Source organism: Mustela erminea, chromosome 4 (genome assembly GCF_009829155.1).
Source record: "Mustela erminea isolate mMusErm1 chromosome 4, mMusErm1.Pri, whole genome shotgun sequence".
In the NCBI taxonomy this organism is placed as follows: Eukaryota; Metazoa; Chordata; class Mammalia; order Carnivora; family Mustelidae; genus Mustela; species Mustela erminea.
In genome coordinates, this window is record NC_045617.1 from 127,587,192 (window position 1) to 127,603,522 (window position 16,331).

Genomic DNA, 16,331 nt, shown 5'->3' on the forward strand with positions numbered 1-16,331 from the left:
GGAAGGGTAGCCTGGGCCGCCCCTGCCAGGGGACAGACACCACTTCTCTGTTTCCTTATTTGTCACAGCTGAAAATAAGACCTGTCTCCCAGCAAGAGGCAGAATGCATAGGAACAGGACCAGATTAGGGAAATTGCTCCCAAGGCTGAAAGGAGCTATTCTTTAATCCAGTTTGCACAACGAGGTTGAGAAAGTTTTGAGTTTTTTCTTTTTCTTCTGTTCCGGACACTGACTCTCCCACCTCGGAGCAGGAGAAGGCTTTCTGTTTGGTCAGCAGCTCTGGTCTGTGCTGCAGCTGGACAGGCCTCGAGTCCAAGTCCCAACCCTCAGGTGGGCTCTCCTTGTGCAGGAGGGGAGTGATCTGTGGCCTCTGTTCCCCGCAGGGGCCCAGCCTGCCCAGGGAGCTCCGTGCCTAGTGAGAGAAGGCTCAGCTGCCTGGCTCTTCGGGGTCTCGCTCCAGGCCGGTCAGAGGGACGCCTGGTGCTATTTCCATGCATGAGGAGCGAGGAGCCGTGTCAAGCATGCCGCATGGATTCCCTAGTTTTTCTGTGTTATTTTTAGCATTTACTGAGGAATTCTCTGGCCCAAAGACAAGCTGATAAACTTGGGAGGAGCTGCTGAAAAGCAGTATTCCAGTTCAAGGGGTCAAACGGCCCCAGTTGTCCCATGAAAGAGTGCATTGTTCTTCTCCTCACATGACCTATGACAAAGACACAGCCTGGACCACCAGGACTCAGTGGGCCTCCCATGCAGGGAATGACCTGTAGCCAGGAAGGCTCCCAGTTCCAGCCCCAGGGCGGGGGAAGGGAGGGTGAGGGGGAAGCACAGGGCACACTCCATCGAGGGCAGTCACCATGGTCATTCCAGTCCTGCCCAAGGCACTTTCCTCAAGCTGTCGATTCTGGAGTAACAGCTCAGGTCACAGAAAACTTCTCTCCAGTCTCACCCAGCTCTGTCCAATACGCTTTGGTCACGGGCCAGCTCCCCGCCCCCACGCTCGCCCCCCTCCTCACCCCGGCCCATCCACTCCCCAGACCCACTCACGGTTGAGGAGCCCGAGCTGCAGAAGCGAGGCCAGGGCGGTGAGAATCATGAAGAGCAGCAGCCCGCCCCTGCGCCCCAGGAGCCTGACCACCAAGCACATGGCCAGGCAGGACGCCAGGGCGATGCTGGCCACGGTGTAGTAGTCGGCATAGAAATTCTCCAGGAGCGGCACCTTCACCTCATGGCCCATCATGCTCCGGGCAAAGCAATGGTGGATCCCGTAGCCTGTCAGCCTGTGGGGAGATGCACGGCCGAGGGGGCGGGGGGCCGGCGGACAAAGGCGGGAAGGCTCAGTGACCAGGACACAGAGCGGCAACTCAGCATGTCCCGGAAGACACACGCTCGCCACGAGTGAGTGCACAACCAGGCGCAAGGCAGAGGGACTTCAGAGACATGACCAGAGCAGGCCCCTCTTGGCAGGGGGGTGGGGTGGGGGGGTGGCTCGCTCTCCTTCACCTTCCCTTTAGCAGAAGAGCGGGGCCACATAAGCAGCGAGGCCTTCCGTTCGAACACCAGCGAACAAATCCATCCTGACAAAGCACTCCCCATGCCTCAACTCAGTTCATCCCATGTGGGCACCTAGGAGCTCCTGTCAGACCCATTTCACAGATGGGCAAAAAGGCCTAAGGAGGGTAAGCAGCTTGCACCAGTCTACTGAGCGGACAACTTCAAAGACATCCTGCCTGTCTGGGCCTCGGCTCTTTCTTCAGCCCTCGGGGTTCTGCAAACTTGGGGATGCGTCCAGAGAACTACTGACTTAACCCTGCTGCTACTGACACACACGCCCTGGGAAAGCTGTACAAGTCAGGCCAGGTGAAGACGTCTGGTCCTGGAGACTCTGTGTCCATTCTTAACTTACACTCTTCCCCTTCCTTTGCCCTGGGTCAAGCCTCTTTCTTTCCTTCCTCCAGAGAATCCTATAAACCTGCTGGAACATGTGTGTCCGGATCGCCGGAGGCAGAAGAAGGAAACGGGATTCTGAACGCACCGGGGCCCCCACCCCCACCGCCGCAGGAAGCTGCAGGTGCAGGCGCCCCATGAGGGCAGCCGTGAGAGCTCACTGGTGATGTCAGCCCTCGGCAGCCATCCCAGAGCTAAAAATTTCCTTCTCTCCCAACCCCTCTTCCGTGCTTTGGGGAAATCAAAGTGCTTTTATCACACCATGAGGATGCGTCAAGGTCAACGGCAACAGACCCCTGCCCCTGTCGGAGGAGGCTGCCGCTTGCCAAACGAACTCATTTCCACGTGGGAAATCCTCGGCAGAGGGCCTGTTGGTGTCGTCCTTTTATCATCAAGCAACTGGTGAGATTCGGTTCCTCTCTGGGGATCCCAGATGACTTTCTCTGCTGCTCAGCCTACCGAGGTCTCAGGGAAATCTACCTTTTTGTTCTGGTAGGAAGGCAGTCTTCTGACCACAGCAGGGAACAAGGTCAGAGAGAGGCATCCCTCTTACCCCCAAAGAAGAAGCATTAAAATGGAAACTTGCCATCTCCTTTATGTCACAATTTGTGTTTTTTTCCCCAAACTAAAAGTTGGAGAAGTCATTCCGTTTTTAATGGTCCCATTAGCCTAACTAGCTAGTGTCTGTCTGAGACTGGACAGTGGCACGGTGGCCGGGTCCAGAGCTGGCTGTGAGTGGGGAGGCTGAGGCATCAGGGCTCCAGCTCTGACCCACTGTGTGCCTAGGGCCTCTGTCCCCCCGCATGTCGGACAAGGGTATAAGTAGGAACCCCAATATTAAGAACCGATTAAATGGCGCTGCTTTGATAGAAAGAGCTGTGGGGACGGTTGGACCAGAGCCTTGACCACGGGCCTCTTTCCTGGACAACAGTCCTGAGGCCTTTCACAGCTGAGTGCGTAACTGCCCCCCACCCTCCCCCGCCACCATCGCCTCTAACACCAAATGGGGGTTAACACCCCACCGCACCTTAGGTGACCTCTGACCCTGAGTGAAGGCCACCTTGTGTGGTCAGGGAAGGGTGGGGTTATTAAGCTGTTGGTCAAAATGAGAAAGACCTTCTTGGTAACACTGATACTGGGGCTCAACCCAGGGCCTCTTGGTAAAGAGCAAAGCTCTTTGGGCTGGCCAAAGGCCCCCGCGTGGCTGTAATTCAGGATCCAGCTCTGGGAGGAGGAGGGCCCCACTGTTCTCTCCTCCACCCCTCTACTTCCCAGCCTCTCCCTGCCACCTCCCCTCTCCGTGTCCCTCTTGTGACTCACGAGTTCACACACAGGACCACGATATTTTTCCACAGGTTCCGGGTTCCCACCACTTTCACGATGCAGACTTTCTTGGGCCTCCGGGAAAGCTCCTTCTCCAGCTCTGCAGGGAAAGAGAGCCTGTGACCTCTCGGCAGGACCTCGGACAGGCGACCTCACGCACGTTCCCAGTTGTGGGCATCATGACAAGGGAAACAATTTTTTTTCTTTTCTTTAAGCCAGGAGACAGGGTCTGGCCCTCAGGTTAGAAAACATGTCCACAGAGACACTAGCTTTGCACTTCAAATTTCCTCGTGGGGCCGGAAGGGAGCCACGGCACGCCATCTGTGTCCCTTGCCACTATAAAACCTTTCTCGCCAGACAGGCAGGTTCTGCACAAATAAGTCATCAGGGAAGACTCACTCCACTCTGCCTGAGCTCAAAACTCAGTGACATTCTAGGTTATGGAGGCACTGATCAGGTTCTGGCCATGTGAAAATAAGTGGTTCCTTCCCGTCCAAGGTCTGATCTGTCTGCCTCACCCGCTGCTCAGAGGCCAGGAGAAGCTCAAGCTCCCTAACTTAGTGGGCAGCGATCTCCAAAAGAGAACTACACGTGTGAGTGTAGAGAAGGGCATGTGCTTCAGAAGGGCAGACATAAGTGTATGCACACGTGTGTATGTGTACGTCTTGGTGAACAGAGTTCTTTGCAACCCAAGCGAGACAGTGTTTTGCTCAGTGATGTGACCAACTCCAAGGTTATGAAAAAGAGTTTCTCACGAGGCTCAGACCAGCTCTGAAAGCTGTTCTGAACGGACTCCAAAGGACTCCAATGCCACATTCACAGGGTTAAGCGGTTTGTGGAAACCTGGGTGTTGACATGGCACTTTCACAGGGAAGGTCAAAACAAGGAAATGCCCCAGCCTTCAGGGTCTCCCTGCGCTTCTGGGAGCAGAAATGTCCCACATTTAGCCTCTGAGGCCCCTCCCTGCAGGTCCTCAGGGAGTCATTCTCTACTCTTGAGCTCAAAAAGTAAAGGAGACCTGACCCACTGTTGGGTGGCCGGTGCTCCTCAAGACGGTCAAGGCCACGAGAAATAAGGCACAGACCCGAGGAGGCTAGGGAGGCTTCACCAGGAAGTGTGATCCTGGATGGGATCCTGGGACAGGAAGTCATTAATGGAGAGACTGGTGACATCCAGGGAAAGGCTGGGGTCGGTTAGCCATGCCGTACCAGTGGCAGTTTCTCAAGTGAGACAAAGGTCTTGTGGTGATACATTAACAATAGAAGACACGGAGTGCAGGGGATTTAGAAATTCTGTACTAGGTTTGCGACTTTTCTGTAAACCTAAAAATAGTCCAAAATAAGTTGACTAAGAAAACCAAACCAACCAACCAAAACGCAGCAGTATGGGTGGGAATGCCCAGTCTACTGAGGAAGGCTTCCGAGCTTGGAAGAAAGAGAACTGCCTCAGGAGAGACCCTAGAGCAGCGTGTGCAAAGGGGACTGAGCGACTGAAGTGCTCTCTGGTATTCCTTGGGGCCATTCCCACCCCTGGACGTCCCCACTTCAACTCTCCTCTTGTACCTCCTTCCTGCCATCCCATGGCCGAAAGGACACAAACCTTATTAGTTTGTAAGGAAAATATGTAGCTTAACCATGAGGACTTAGTAGTTACTTATTTAAACAACTTTTTTTTTGGAGGAGGGATCAGTGTCCCCAGCTGGGGCATTGAAGGGAGAAGGAAAAGTCTTTCGATGTCTGAGGGATGCCATGCCACCTGAGTTTCCAGAACTTTCTTTCTTCCCCTATTTAGATGCAAAATTGAGGTCTGTGTACAAGTCAGAACAGATAGCACGTCAGCTGTCTATCCATGGATCCCCTCCAGCTCCTGAGGTCTTCTAAACCTTTATTTCCCCCTCTGCGAACATAGGCTAATTTGATTTACAAACAGCCTTTCCCCTTGGTTAAAATACTACAAAACTTTTAAAGAACATGGAAATAGTACAGTTAACAGATAAAGTTTGATCCAACGGTCTGAGTATCTTCACTGTTATAAAAGTTATCAGCAGGGGATCGGGGGCAGGAGGGGTGCATCTGGCTGGCTCAGTTGGTTAACCATCTGCCTTTGGCTCAGGTCATGATCCCGGGGTGCTGGGATCGAACCCCATGGTGGGCTTCCTGCTCATTGGTGAGTCTGCTTCTCCGTCTCTCTCTGCTTCTCCCTCTCCCCCACCACCCCAGCTCATGCTCTGTCTCTCTCTCAAATCAATAAAATCTTAAAAAAAAAAAAATCAAACTCATTAGGAATCAACTACAGTAGCCACACTTGTTCACCATTGAAATTGCCCAAGAAGAAAATGGCTGTTAGAATGTTCATATAATTTTTTTTTTTTTGTAACGTGGCCCACACCTAATTGCTAATGCATTATTGTCTGAAACAGATATTTAAAGAAGCCACAGCAACTCTGACTGACCTGAGTGGTGGGTTTTATTGTTGCTGTTGTTTTTTTAAATAACATTAAACTGGAGAGCCCAAGGTCTACAGAACTGACCACAATCTACAGAGGTAACTGCATTATTCTAAACAGAATGAAATTAACCTGTCTGGGGACTATTGATATGTTGTTTCTGTTATACACATCACTGGCCTATTAACAACAACATAAAACTTCCTCAGCATGAAGTCTGTGTCTCTGGGACAAAATCCCCCAGCTCTGAGTCTTAAGAACCATCAAAGGACTTTTTTCATCTCTCCGGTCATCAGACCGAAAGCGGGGATGTCCTCAAGTCCTTGGACGTGGCTGCACAGGAGTACAGAGGGGATGCGAGTTGGTCAGACTGAAGCATCAAGGCTGGGACTGTTAGAAGCATTTCCTCTCCCTCGCTCTCTTCCCAAGCTCTCTAACCCCCTGTCATGCCCTCCCCCCCATGCCATGGCACATTTCAGCTGGACCTGTCAGGTCACAGCCTCACCTGCGATGCAGCTAGGGATCTGACACACCTTGGCAGGATCCCAGTGCTCATTGTTTTGTTGAGCTTCCTTGGGAAAGCTGCTCTGTGCCTCTGTTCCTCGGCTGGAAAGTGGGGCAGTGCCCTGTCTTGGAGCATCGTTACAAGGACGAAACAAAGGAAGCGGGTGCAGCCCCGCATAGACCTGGCCGGTACTTTGGCTGACCCAGGTGGTTCTGGCGTGTCCCCCTGCCCCTAGCTGCAGAAGGAGACGTGTCCCTGCAGACACACAGCAGTCATGACCTCAACAGACTGAAGAGATCCACGGGAGGGGTCCAACCATGCTTCTCCAGGATAGCACAGAGCAAGGAGAAGGCAGTGGCAGGTCACTCAGGCCTCAGAGATGCAGGGAAAACACATTTGTTGGGAGCGGGTGTGAGAGCAACTGGCTTTGCTCTTATACTTGTGTGCACTGCTAACACGTTCCTGTGGATGCTGGAGAAACACCCGTTATTGAAACAGAAAAAGAGAAGGGGGGGAGAAGGAAGAGGAGCAGGAGCACGAGGAAGATAAGCAACTGTAGCGGGAGGAGGTGGAGCAGCAGGAGAAAAAGAAGGAGCCGGGGGAGGAGCAGCAGGAGCAGGAGCAGCAGCAAAAGCGGGAGTAGCTGAAGGAGCAGCAGGAGGAGGAGGAGGAGCAGGCAGAGGAGCAGCAGGAGCAGGAGGAGGAGAAGCAGTAGCAGGAGGAGGAGCCGGAGGAGGAGCAGGAGAAGGGGCAGGAGGAGGAGGAGGGAGCACAAGGAGGAGCGGCAGCCCCCTTGGCTGCCGGAACCATTCCAAAAAGCAGGCCCTACAGGCTCCAAGGCAGCAGCTCTGAGGCTGGGAGCCCAGGCGGAGCCTGAACTCAAAAGCCCAGAAAGCACCTGCTGTCTCTTCCGCGCTGCCTCGTTCCCCCAGGTGGGGCTTTAGCGATGCTAGCACCTGGCCATTAGGATCAGTGGTTCTGGAGCAAGCCTCGGAGAACGCCTCCAGGGATCTTATCAAAGTCACCTCAGATAGCTCCCTCTTTAAAATCTACCCCACATTTGGACAAGTGACCCGGCAGCGCTGACCTCTGTACTTGCCTGTCATGGCACGTGGCCGCTGCTGGCCTGAAGCCCGGAGGAGGAGGAGTCGGCAGCCAGCGGGGTTAGCAGTTGGGCGCCCGAGTCAGCCGGCCCAGGGCCAGCCTCCGCGTCCTTACTTGCTAGTGCTGGGCTGTGGGCAAGTGACCTAACCCTGGGGACCCGGTGGTGGCTGGATGCACAGATCTGCTTCTCCCCTCAGTTTCTGACCAGACCGACCAGACGAAGCGGGGCAGGAGAGGGCAGAATCCAAGCTCAATCACGGAAAAGAGCTGAGTGAAGCCCCACGGAGGCCTGATGGGGGGACTCGCCATCTCCCATCCCACCAATGCTGGGCCTGCCGGGCTTCTCTGGGGGTGCTGCCCAGAGAGGGCCTGATGCCTGAGGACAGAGGACACCCGCTTCTTGCACGGGGCTTGTTCCTTCCACATGACGGGCCATCAGCAGCAGGCGGCAGCGCTCCCCAACACTTAGCCTGTCTGGGCCCTGCTGCCCCATTTGTCAAACATGGGTGATGTGATGATTGACCTCACCAAGGCTCTGGCAAGAAATGCAGGTGCAGTGTGTCTCCCAGGAAGACCTGGGGTGGGGATGGCCCTGCAGAGGGGAGGCCTGAGGTGCATTCTGAGAGCCTAATGCAGGCTGCAGAGTCTTTGAGAGGCAAGTAGAGGTGAGAGAGGGTCCTGGAGCGGCTTCACTGAAGGTCATGGGGATCTAGCCCTGGGAGGCTGCTGAGGGATTTCCGAGCAGGCGGTGTGAGGGGAGGGGCAGCGGGAGGGAGACAAGGCAGGTAGACCAGGTAAGGGACAGGGATTGGTAGGTGGATGAGATGAGGTGTTGGGAAGAAGATTCCAAGCAGAAGAAAGCAGCCTCTGAAAGCTGGAAGTGGCCAATTCTGATGAAAGGGACACCTGCCTTCCCCCGGCACTGGCATCAACGCGTTTGACGGAGGGGAGTGAGCAGAGGTCTGAGACAGATGGGAACCGTGTGTCCCCAGCAGTGGGGGGCCATGACCACCCTCCGGAGGCAGGCAATGTCCCACGTGTCAGCCTTCTGCAGGGACTGCCACAAAACTCAGAAGCAAAGAAAGGAAAAACGATTTCCTACCACTTTCCAAAAATAGGAGGAAAATGAAGCAGTATAATTAGAATTGAGAAAACAAGATTTTCCCAGACAGTATTTTAACCAGAAAGAAATGGAATGCGGTGATTCCATTAGGGAAACGCCAGAAACAGATTATACTGTAGGACTTAAGAGCATTAACCAGCTAATGAACGGGGCTGAGGAGTTTGGGAAGATGGCGTGGACTTTCTGAAATGAGCAAACAATGGCCCCCAAAGGGGAAATTAATTCAATGCTCGTTCTCTCCAGTGACAGTGGTGTCTCTGTCTGTGAGCTCCCCCTCCTCTCGCAGAGCACCAGAGTGGAGCTGCTTCTGCTGGACTTACGGAGTTCAAGTCCCAGCTCAACTACTCCCTAGCTGTGTGACCTTCACCTAGGTAATTCACCTCTCTGTGCCTCAGTCTCCCATCCACAATTCAGAATAATTACAGTACCTCTCTCATAAGGCTGTGGTGAAGTATTCTAAGTGAATACATATAAAGCGCTTGGCATTAAATATTAAGTTAGTATTTGCAAATCATTTGGGAAAGTGACTGATATACAAGCACCATGTGAATATCAACCTATTCTCATTGTCACTGGATAAAAAGGAACCCCAGGTGCCCCTTTGCACAGCACCGGCACTCAGTACTCTTCATGAAAAGCAGACCTGGCTCATGGGCTTCTTTATTCCAGTAAAGCAAGGGCTCCAGGCTTCCTGAGGCCTTCAGCCTGCGCCAGAGTGCAAGGCAGACCACACCAGCCCTACAGGTGGGGGCAGCCCAGGCTTGCTGTGCCCATCTCCCAGGTTGGGGTCCAGGCCAAGACTCAGACGCCATCCTGGTCAAGCAGCAGCATCTGGGGAATTCTACTGACCGTGAACCCTAGGTCTGAATCAGCAGTCTGCTGAAAAGCCTGTCTAGGAACCACGGGATAGACCATTCCAGAAGCCCTTCCTGGCTAGCGTGATTTCCCCGCTGTGTTCCTTCCCTGTTGTGAATGGAGCTGTGACGCCTTTATTCTCCTACCTCAGTTGGGTCTCTGCTTACCTCTGTCCTTGGAGCCCGGCTCCCCCAAGCGTCTGTGAGCCCTCGCCACCCCCCTCTCTCTTTCCGCTCTGTGGATTTTTCTGACAGCATGCATCTGTCCTGATGGACTGTACATTCCATTGTTCCCTGTGTGCCCTCCCTGCTTGCCTGTAAGCTGCACGGAAGTAACAAGGCTTTGCTGGTTTCCTTCTGCTCTAGAACAGTGCCTGGTACACCGTGGGCATTTAGTAAATATCTGCTGGACAGAATTCCAGATTTTGGGGGGGGGTAGGGGATGCACATAGTTTCTCTTGGGCAGGGCCCACAGAGTATTTTCCTGGGACATTTACAACAACAGTACTGGCGGGTTGTTGCCGCGGGTCAGAGCCTGGGGTTGGCTTTCCTGGGACCTTCGAAGGGCGTGTCCAGCAGAGCCTCTTCCAGTGCTTATTAAACGGTGCAGTTTCTCAGAACTTACTCCAAATCTGCTGGAGCAGCATCTCTGAGTACAAGGGAGGGCAGCAGGAACATGGATTTTTCACAACTTCCTGGTGATACTGACAGATCCCTAGCCTGGAAGCCCCGATCTAGCTTCTGGTGACGCTCTTGATACACACGTTTGATGGTTCTGACCCCCGAAACGAGTAATACATAGTATGTTAACTAACTTGAATATAAATAAAATCTTAAAAAATAATAATAATAAATAATAAAACAGATCTGAACTACTCTACAGAAAGACTTCACTTTCCTACTTCTTTAGGTGCCCCCAAAAAGAGGTCATGACAGAAACAGACAGTGGCATCCCTGAAGGTCCACCCTGGGAAGACAGAGGCAGTGCGGACCAGTGCTGCCCCATGGCAGGGCCCTGCGGGTTTATAAACCTGGCCTTCAGGGTTGGCTGTGGACCAGACTCAGGCTGGACCCTTCCCAAATATTCCAAGATGATGGGGTATGCATTAGGTTTGTGCCTCACGTCTGGGTCTGGACAGGCTAGGTGGGACACCACGGCGCGTTAGACTTGAATCCAACACCTGGAAGGCGGACAGAGTTTAATTCCTGTCACATTCCCGGTCCAGCTGCAGACCAACCGGGACGGAAACTTCAACAGCGAAGGCAGCTGCTTGGAAAGACCGTGGGGACTCTTCGTCTGGGACGGGGGCACCTCTCCTGATTGGGGTGGGGTTGTGGGGTGAAGTGAGCGCGACTCACCGGGCATCACACCTTTGATGTCACTCTCGGGGTTCATGCAGTTCTTCTGTGTGAAGTGCAGGATGAGCTTCTTGGCGGCCTCAAACTGCTGGGTGGCCATCAGCCACCGCAGGGACTCGGGGAAGACCCTTCAAAGACACGAAGGGAAATGGGTGAAGGTCTTCGGTTCTGTGGGGTGTCAAAACACACAGCCTCAGGGCGCCTGGGCGGCTCAGTCTAAGTGTCTGCCTTCAGCTCAGGTCATGATCCCTGGCCCTGGGATCGAGCCCTGCATTGGGCTCCTTGCTTGGCGGGGAAAGCCTACTTCTCCCTCTGTCTGCCACTCCCCCTTCTTGTGCTCTCTCTCTCTGACAAGCAAATAAATAAAATCATTACAAAAAACAGAAAAACAAAAAACCACAGCCACTGTCCTGGGCTGGGAAGCTTCACAGATGGTAGCACTCAGTTTCCACCCATGGGAAGTGGAGGCCAGTGACTGCTCAGGGCTGTCGTAAGCTGAGTCAGAGAAGCAAAACTATGCGCAGGTGAAGGGGTCTAAATTTTTTTGAGAAAGTATGAAAACAACGATTTTCAAAATGTGGCAGATGGGAACAACAATCCTACCCATCGTGTCAAGAAATCAGTATAAACTTGTCCCTCACTATGAATCTCTTCAGCAGGTTTAAGCAGTTTGTTGGAGGGCCGCTTCTGTTCTATTTTGTTACAAAGACCAAATATTAATAGAAGGATTAAGTTTTAAAAAAATGCCCGACATGAGCAACCAGACAGTTACCTTCAGTTTTCAAACCTTTGAAGGCTTTCACAGGACTTACCGATATAATTATTTTCATCTTTCTGCTAACTCTGAGATGAGACCACAGAACACAGCAGGTCTCAAGTTTTATTAGCAACAAAGTCCTTGTTTGTGTTAGGACGAGGAGTCCCAGTTTAAAAAAAAACCAAAACACAAAAAACCCACCAGCGTTTTACTCTTAGTGCATTTTGTCAGCTTACTTTTATGACAGTATTTACAGGTCGATCAAAGAGAACAGGGTGCCCGGTTGGAGCAGGGGGCCAGCCCAATTTTTCTGGCCAATATTAATCAACATCCTAGACTTTGTGGACCGGCAAGGGCTCTGGTTAACCCCTCAACTGCCACGTACCGGAGCACCCCCAGACAACTCGTGCAGGAACAGGTGTGGTCATGTTCCCTCCGAACTTTCCAAGAGGCAAGAGGGCACCCCTAACAGGGAGGGAAGCACAAGTTGTTCCATCCAGCCTGGGCTCTAGTGATCGCAGTGTCAGTTACACAGTATCAAGGAGTCCTGACTGATGTTGCTAAGAAGTTAGCACTACAGCTAACCCTGGCAGCCCTGCAGGATCCCGAGAGACTCTAATTAAAGTATTCCAGAAGCCCCATTGTGAATCTTCCATTTGCTCATGCAGGATCCTACACACAACTATGAAATCAAGCTCTTTTTCTGAGTTGTACTTCCTCTAAGCAGTCTGATCAAGTTACTGAGCATGGAGAGGTGGGTTCGCTGCTCTGACGGCAGATTACGGCAGACTTTAGGTCCTATTTGGGCGGAGCCCTCCTGGCAGCGGCCATTCAGAGCAGCCGCACTGCTGTGCGCTCATCACACCGTTGGGCGATGGCAGGACACTCCGGGGTGGATCGGAGGGGTTTCTATAAACAACACTGGGGAGGCTGGATAGAGAGTCCCAGGCCAGCCCAGAAGCATCCCCGATTTCCAGATGCCCCATCGGACAGCCCCACCGTGGCAGGCCACCTGCCACGGCCCTTGACTCCTGGGCCCAGGGAGGCTCCGCAGGGCTGTGGCCTCATACTGGACCTGAGAGCTGCCTGGACTTCGGGGTGCCCTTTTGACAGGGCGCCCCATTGCCAACACCAGCACAGAGCTGTTGCCTTCCTCAGCCAGGCACTGTCACAGGTGGTCCAATATACTTAGCCACTTGGGGAGAATCTTTTTAAAAGTCTTCTCAGAAAACCAGCTCATATAGTCCTCTGATAGCACAAGATGTTTTGCAGGTGGTCTCTGAAGTGTAAAATATGGTCTACAGCAGGAGAAAGTTTGGGTCCTTTTAAAAGTAATTTAACATAATTTACATCAAATGTTTATGGACCAAACTCCACAGCAGGGAACGGAATTTGAAAGTCAAGACCATAACGGAGTGCGATGCATGAAGAACAGGGCCCAGAGCTGGGGAGGCAGAAGCTAGGAGATGTGCAGTTCACCTCCACCCCTGGGGGGCCAGGATCCCCAGGTGCCCAGCACTGCTGGCACAGAGCAAGTAAACAAGCAAGGAACGTCATCCACCAGAACACGGGTTTTCATGTCCCTCAGCAAGCTGAGGTCCTCCTCCTTTGTTTACCTGAAGCTTTGCCGACAGGGTGGGGCTCGGTGGGGACAACTGTCCTGACATGCTCTGTGAACAGTTTTCAGCCCTCGAATGGGAGGTGAGTGGCAGTTCCAGGGAACTACAAAGCGATGTCTAGTTGATGTCACTTTGTCTTCAAGCGAAAGCCCTGCACTTTGCAGAAAAAGCCAATGTTTGGCCACCCAAATCCCATCAATCTAGGCGTTGAATCCTTCCAGGACCCATACAGCCCTGGTCCTTCAGGAGAAGAGGCTCCTCCTCCCAGGTTTCAGAGCCACAGATGGAGACCGGGGTGCTGTGTGGTGTGGGGGCACATGGGCTCACAGGTCTCAGAGACGTTGCCCTACTCATGATGGTCCTGTTACCCTCTATCACTCATTTCTGTCACCCCCAAATCGTGCCTCAAGACACCAGACTTCGGATAACTAAAAATCGATAAGGAAAAATAAACAGCCCTTATGAGAAATGACAACGAGCAAGTCTCTTCCGAGAGGACCTTTGAGAACTGCGAAGCTTGTAGAAGAGGGTTCAAGGACTGCACCCTTTGCAAAGGCGCACCATGATCTTCGGGTTTAAGAAGTGGGTGCGGGCCTCTTCTGGAGCTCAGACATTCTGTCCCCAAATTATTTTTATCCAATATGCATTGAGGCACCCCACATGGCCACATCGCTGACCTCAAGCTAAGGGTCCTCCAGTGTCGGAGGGAATCTTTATACGTAAATAAGCAGACAACTGAAGGAAGAAAACACATGTGATTTACAAGTGATCCGGAGAGAAGTCTGTATAGTATGGGACACACTGGGGCCAAGAACTAGAGTGGGCCGCTGTAAGAAGGAGTGCTGAGGGTGCACCTGGGTGGCTCAGTTGGTTGGGCGACTGCCTTCAGCTCAGGTCATGATCCCAGAGCCCTGGGATCGAGTCCCACATCAGGCTCCCAGCTCCATGGGGAGTCTGCTTCTCCCTCTGACCTCCCCTCTCATCCTCTCTCACTCTGTCTCTCTCTCAAATAAATAAATAAAATTAAGTTAAAAAAAAAAAAGAAGGGGTGCTGGGGAGACTTTGTAGGGTGGCGGTACGCTTGGGCTTCTTGGGAGACGAGCAGGTGCACACTGTGGGGCGTTTGGGGACAGGACCCCGAGAAGAGGCACAGGGCCATGAAGCAGCACGTGTCTGGGGGGCTGCCAGCGGGTAGAACGGGGATGCTGGGTGTGAGCTGAGAGGAGAGGAGAAGAGGGAGAGAGGCAGGGCCCAGGAGGTGGAGGCTCCCGAGCTCCAGGGAGTCTAATGAGCTGCGGCCACCCGACCAGACGGAACTGCACTGACGACAGGGTGCTCTCCCGGAAGACCTGGACACAAGAATAAGGGCCGACTCCCATTAGCCATCCGGCCCCTCTTCTGGTGGCTAAGAGCATCGCGAAGTACCTTCCCCAGAACTGGATTTACAACCACCGGGCCCTCTTGTGCAGGTTTCCCTTGTACTGAATACTTTCTAGCTTGTGACGGGTTGTGATATTACCCCCATTTTACAGATGAGAAAAATCAGGCACAGAATGTTCGAGTACATTGTCTAGATGCCAGAGCTGTTAATTAGCAGAGCTTAACTGCACGCAGGCAGTCGGACTCAGGGAGTCCACATCCCTAACCCCGGGGGCGTGGCTAAGGAAACTCACGCACGCAGCCCAGAGGGTGCACAGGTGACAGCAGCTTGGGACACACGGTTCTAGCGCTGCCCCCTCAGGGGTTCCAGAATGGTCTGAGCCCAGAGGGTGCCTGTAGGGAAGGATGAAGTTTTATGATGCCCACCACTTACTTACATTTACGACAAAGCCATAAAGCATTCGCTGGACTTCCGGCCTCAGAAAAAGCCCAGCAATGGCTTTCTAGTTCGGATAATGTGCAGAGTGGCCACATTACGGAAGCTTAACGATCTCTCTTCTGACAAGTACATAACAGAGTAGCACCATGCAAATTAAAAACCTGACCAACAGCCCAGGACCTAGGAGGATTGTAGCTGAACCTTAGAGAAATCAATTGCTTTCAACAAAAAGAAAAGAGCACAATAGGCAGCTGGTGGCCGCGTCTGCAGCTGGTAAGAAAGTGACCTCGGGGGTGACTTCTGCAACCAGAACAGGTAACCAGGCATGAAGGCCACAGAGGCTTCTCTGGGAGGTAGTTTCGCAGTGGGCTGTGGCTCTGGGAAGAGGAAGCGGCCACGGGGCCAGTGGCTCACCTCAGCCCGCAGGAGCCGAGCAGGAATTTCAAAAGCTATAAGGATTTAATTCTTTCAAGCTCATTATGGAGCAGTGGTATTATTATCCTTCTTGTGCAGGTGGGGAAGCTGAGGCAAAGGAAGCACAAGTACCTGGCCCAGAGGACACAGCTCTCGAGTGGCAGAGCCAGATTTGAACCCACGACTAGAGAGATGTTGAGGCTGGGATTGCTCCAAACCAGGTGGTTCCGTGAGCCCCAGGGCTTCTGCCAGAAGGATGTGGGCCAAACTGCACTCCAGCTGCTCCGGTCTTAAACCTCACCCGGCAAGTGAGTGAGGGTGGAGGAGGGGCCCTGCCAGGCAGATGCCTTGTCTCTCCTCTGCTGAGGATCACAGGTGCACAGGCCTCTCGCCCTGAGGCAGATGACAGATTGTGCTGAGGCCGTCTCCAAATTGTGTTCGGGATGGTTAGGAGGTCCACGATCCCGTAGTCATGATTTCAGAGTCCCAGCGGTTCTGAAATCCAAAAACCTTACTGTTTCACTCACTTGGCAAAGACACGGGCACGGGCCTGACCTCTACGGAGGCAGAACCACCCCGAACGGATGTCACCATTCTGAGTCTTTGGGCACCGCTCCCCCCTTCGCTGAGGGAGCTTCCAGGATCCGAGGCTGACTAGCTGAAGGTGTGACGGGGCGTGGAAACCTCAGAACCTGGGACAGGCGACGGCGGAGCTGCGTGTGGACGACTGGCACCTGCCCAGCGCCTGCCCGGGGCGGGCCGTGCTCGCCCTGCTCTGTCCACTCACCCCATGGCCTCCCGCCACAGTCAGAGGCGAGCCACCCTCTGCGCTGAGCGACCGCTGGGGACAGTGGATCAAAGCCTTTGGCTATGAAGTTGAATTTTCATTAAGAAAATCATAGATTGGGGCACATGGTGGCTCAGTGGGTTTAAAGCCTCTGATTTCGGCTCAGATCGTGATCCCAGGGTTCTGGGATCGAGCCCTGCATCAGGCTCTCTGCTCAGTGGGGAGCCTACTTCCCCTCTCTCTGCCTGCCTCTCTACCTACTTGTGATCTCTGTCAA

The 16,331-nt window shown here is 53.2% G+C and overlaps 2 protein-coding genes across 2 annotated transcripts in view; one reads left to right on the forward strand and one right to left on the reverse strand.

Moving 5' to 3' along the window:
• Positions 1 to 2,536, forward strand: part of PSMG4 (proteasome assembly chaperone 4) — a 36,445-nt gene extending 33,909 nt beyond the window's left edge. The window contains exon 3 of the mRNA XM_032340986.1: positions 1,956 to 2,536. Coding sequence (XP_032196877.1) covers positions 1,956 to 2,026 — 71 coding nt within the window. The 3' untranslated portion in view covers positions 2,027 to 2,536. The remainder of the gene's footprint in view (positions 1 to 1,955) is intronic.
• The window catches only part of SLC22A23 (solute carrier family 22 member 23), a 171,517-nt gene that overhangs the window by 17,242 nt on the left and 137,944 nt on the right, over positions 1 to 16,331 (reverse strand). The window contains exons 5-7 of the mRNA XM_032340984.1: positions 10,659 to 10,786; positions 3,265 to 3,367; positions 1,045 to 1,277 (exon numbers count right to left, since the gene is read on the reverse strand). Of these exons, the coding sequence (XP_032196875.1) occupies positions 1,045 to 1,277; positions 3,265 to 3,367; positions 10,659 to 10,786 (464 nt within the window). The remainder of the gene's footprint in view (positions 1 to 1,044; positions 1,278 to 3,264; positions 3,368 to 10,658; positions 10,787 to 16,331) is intronic.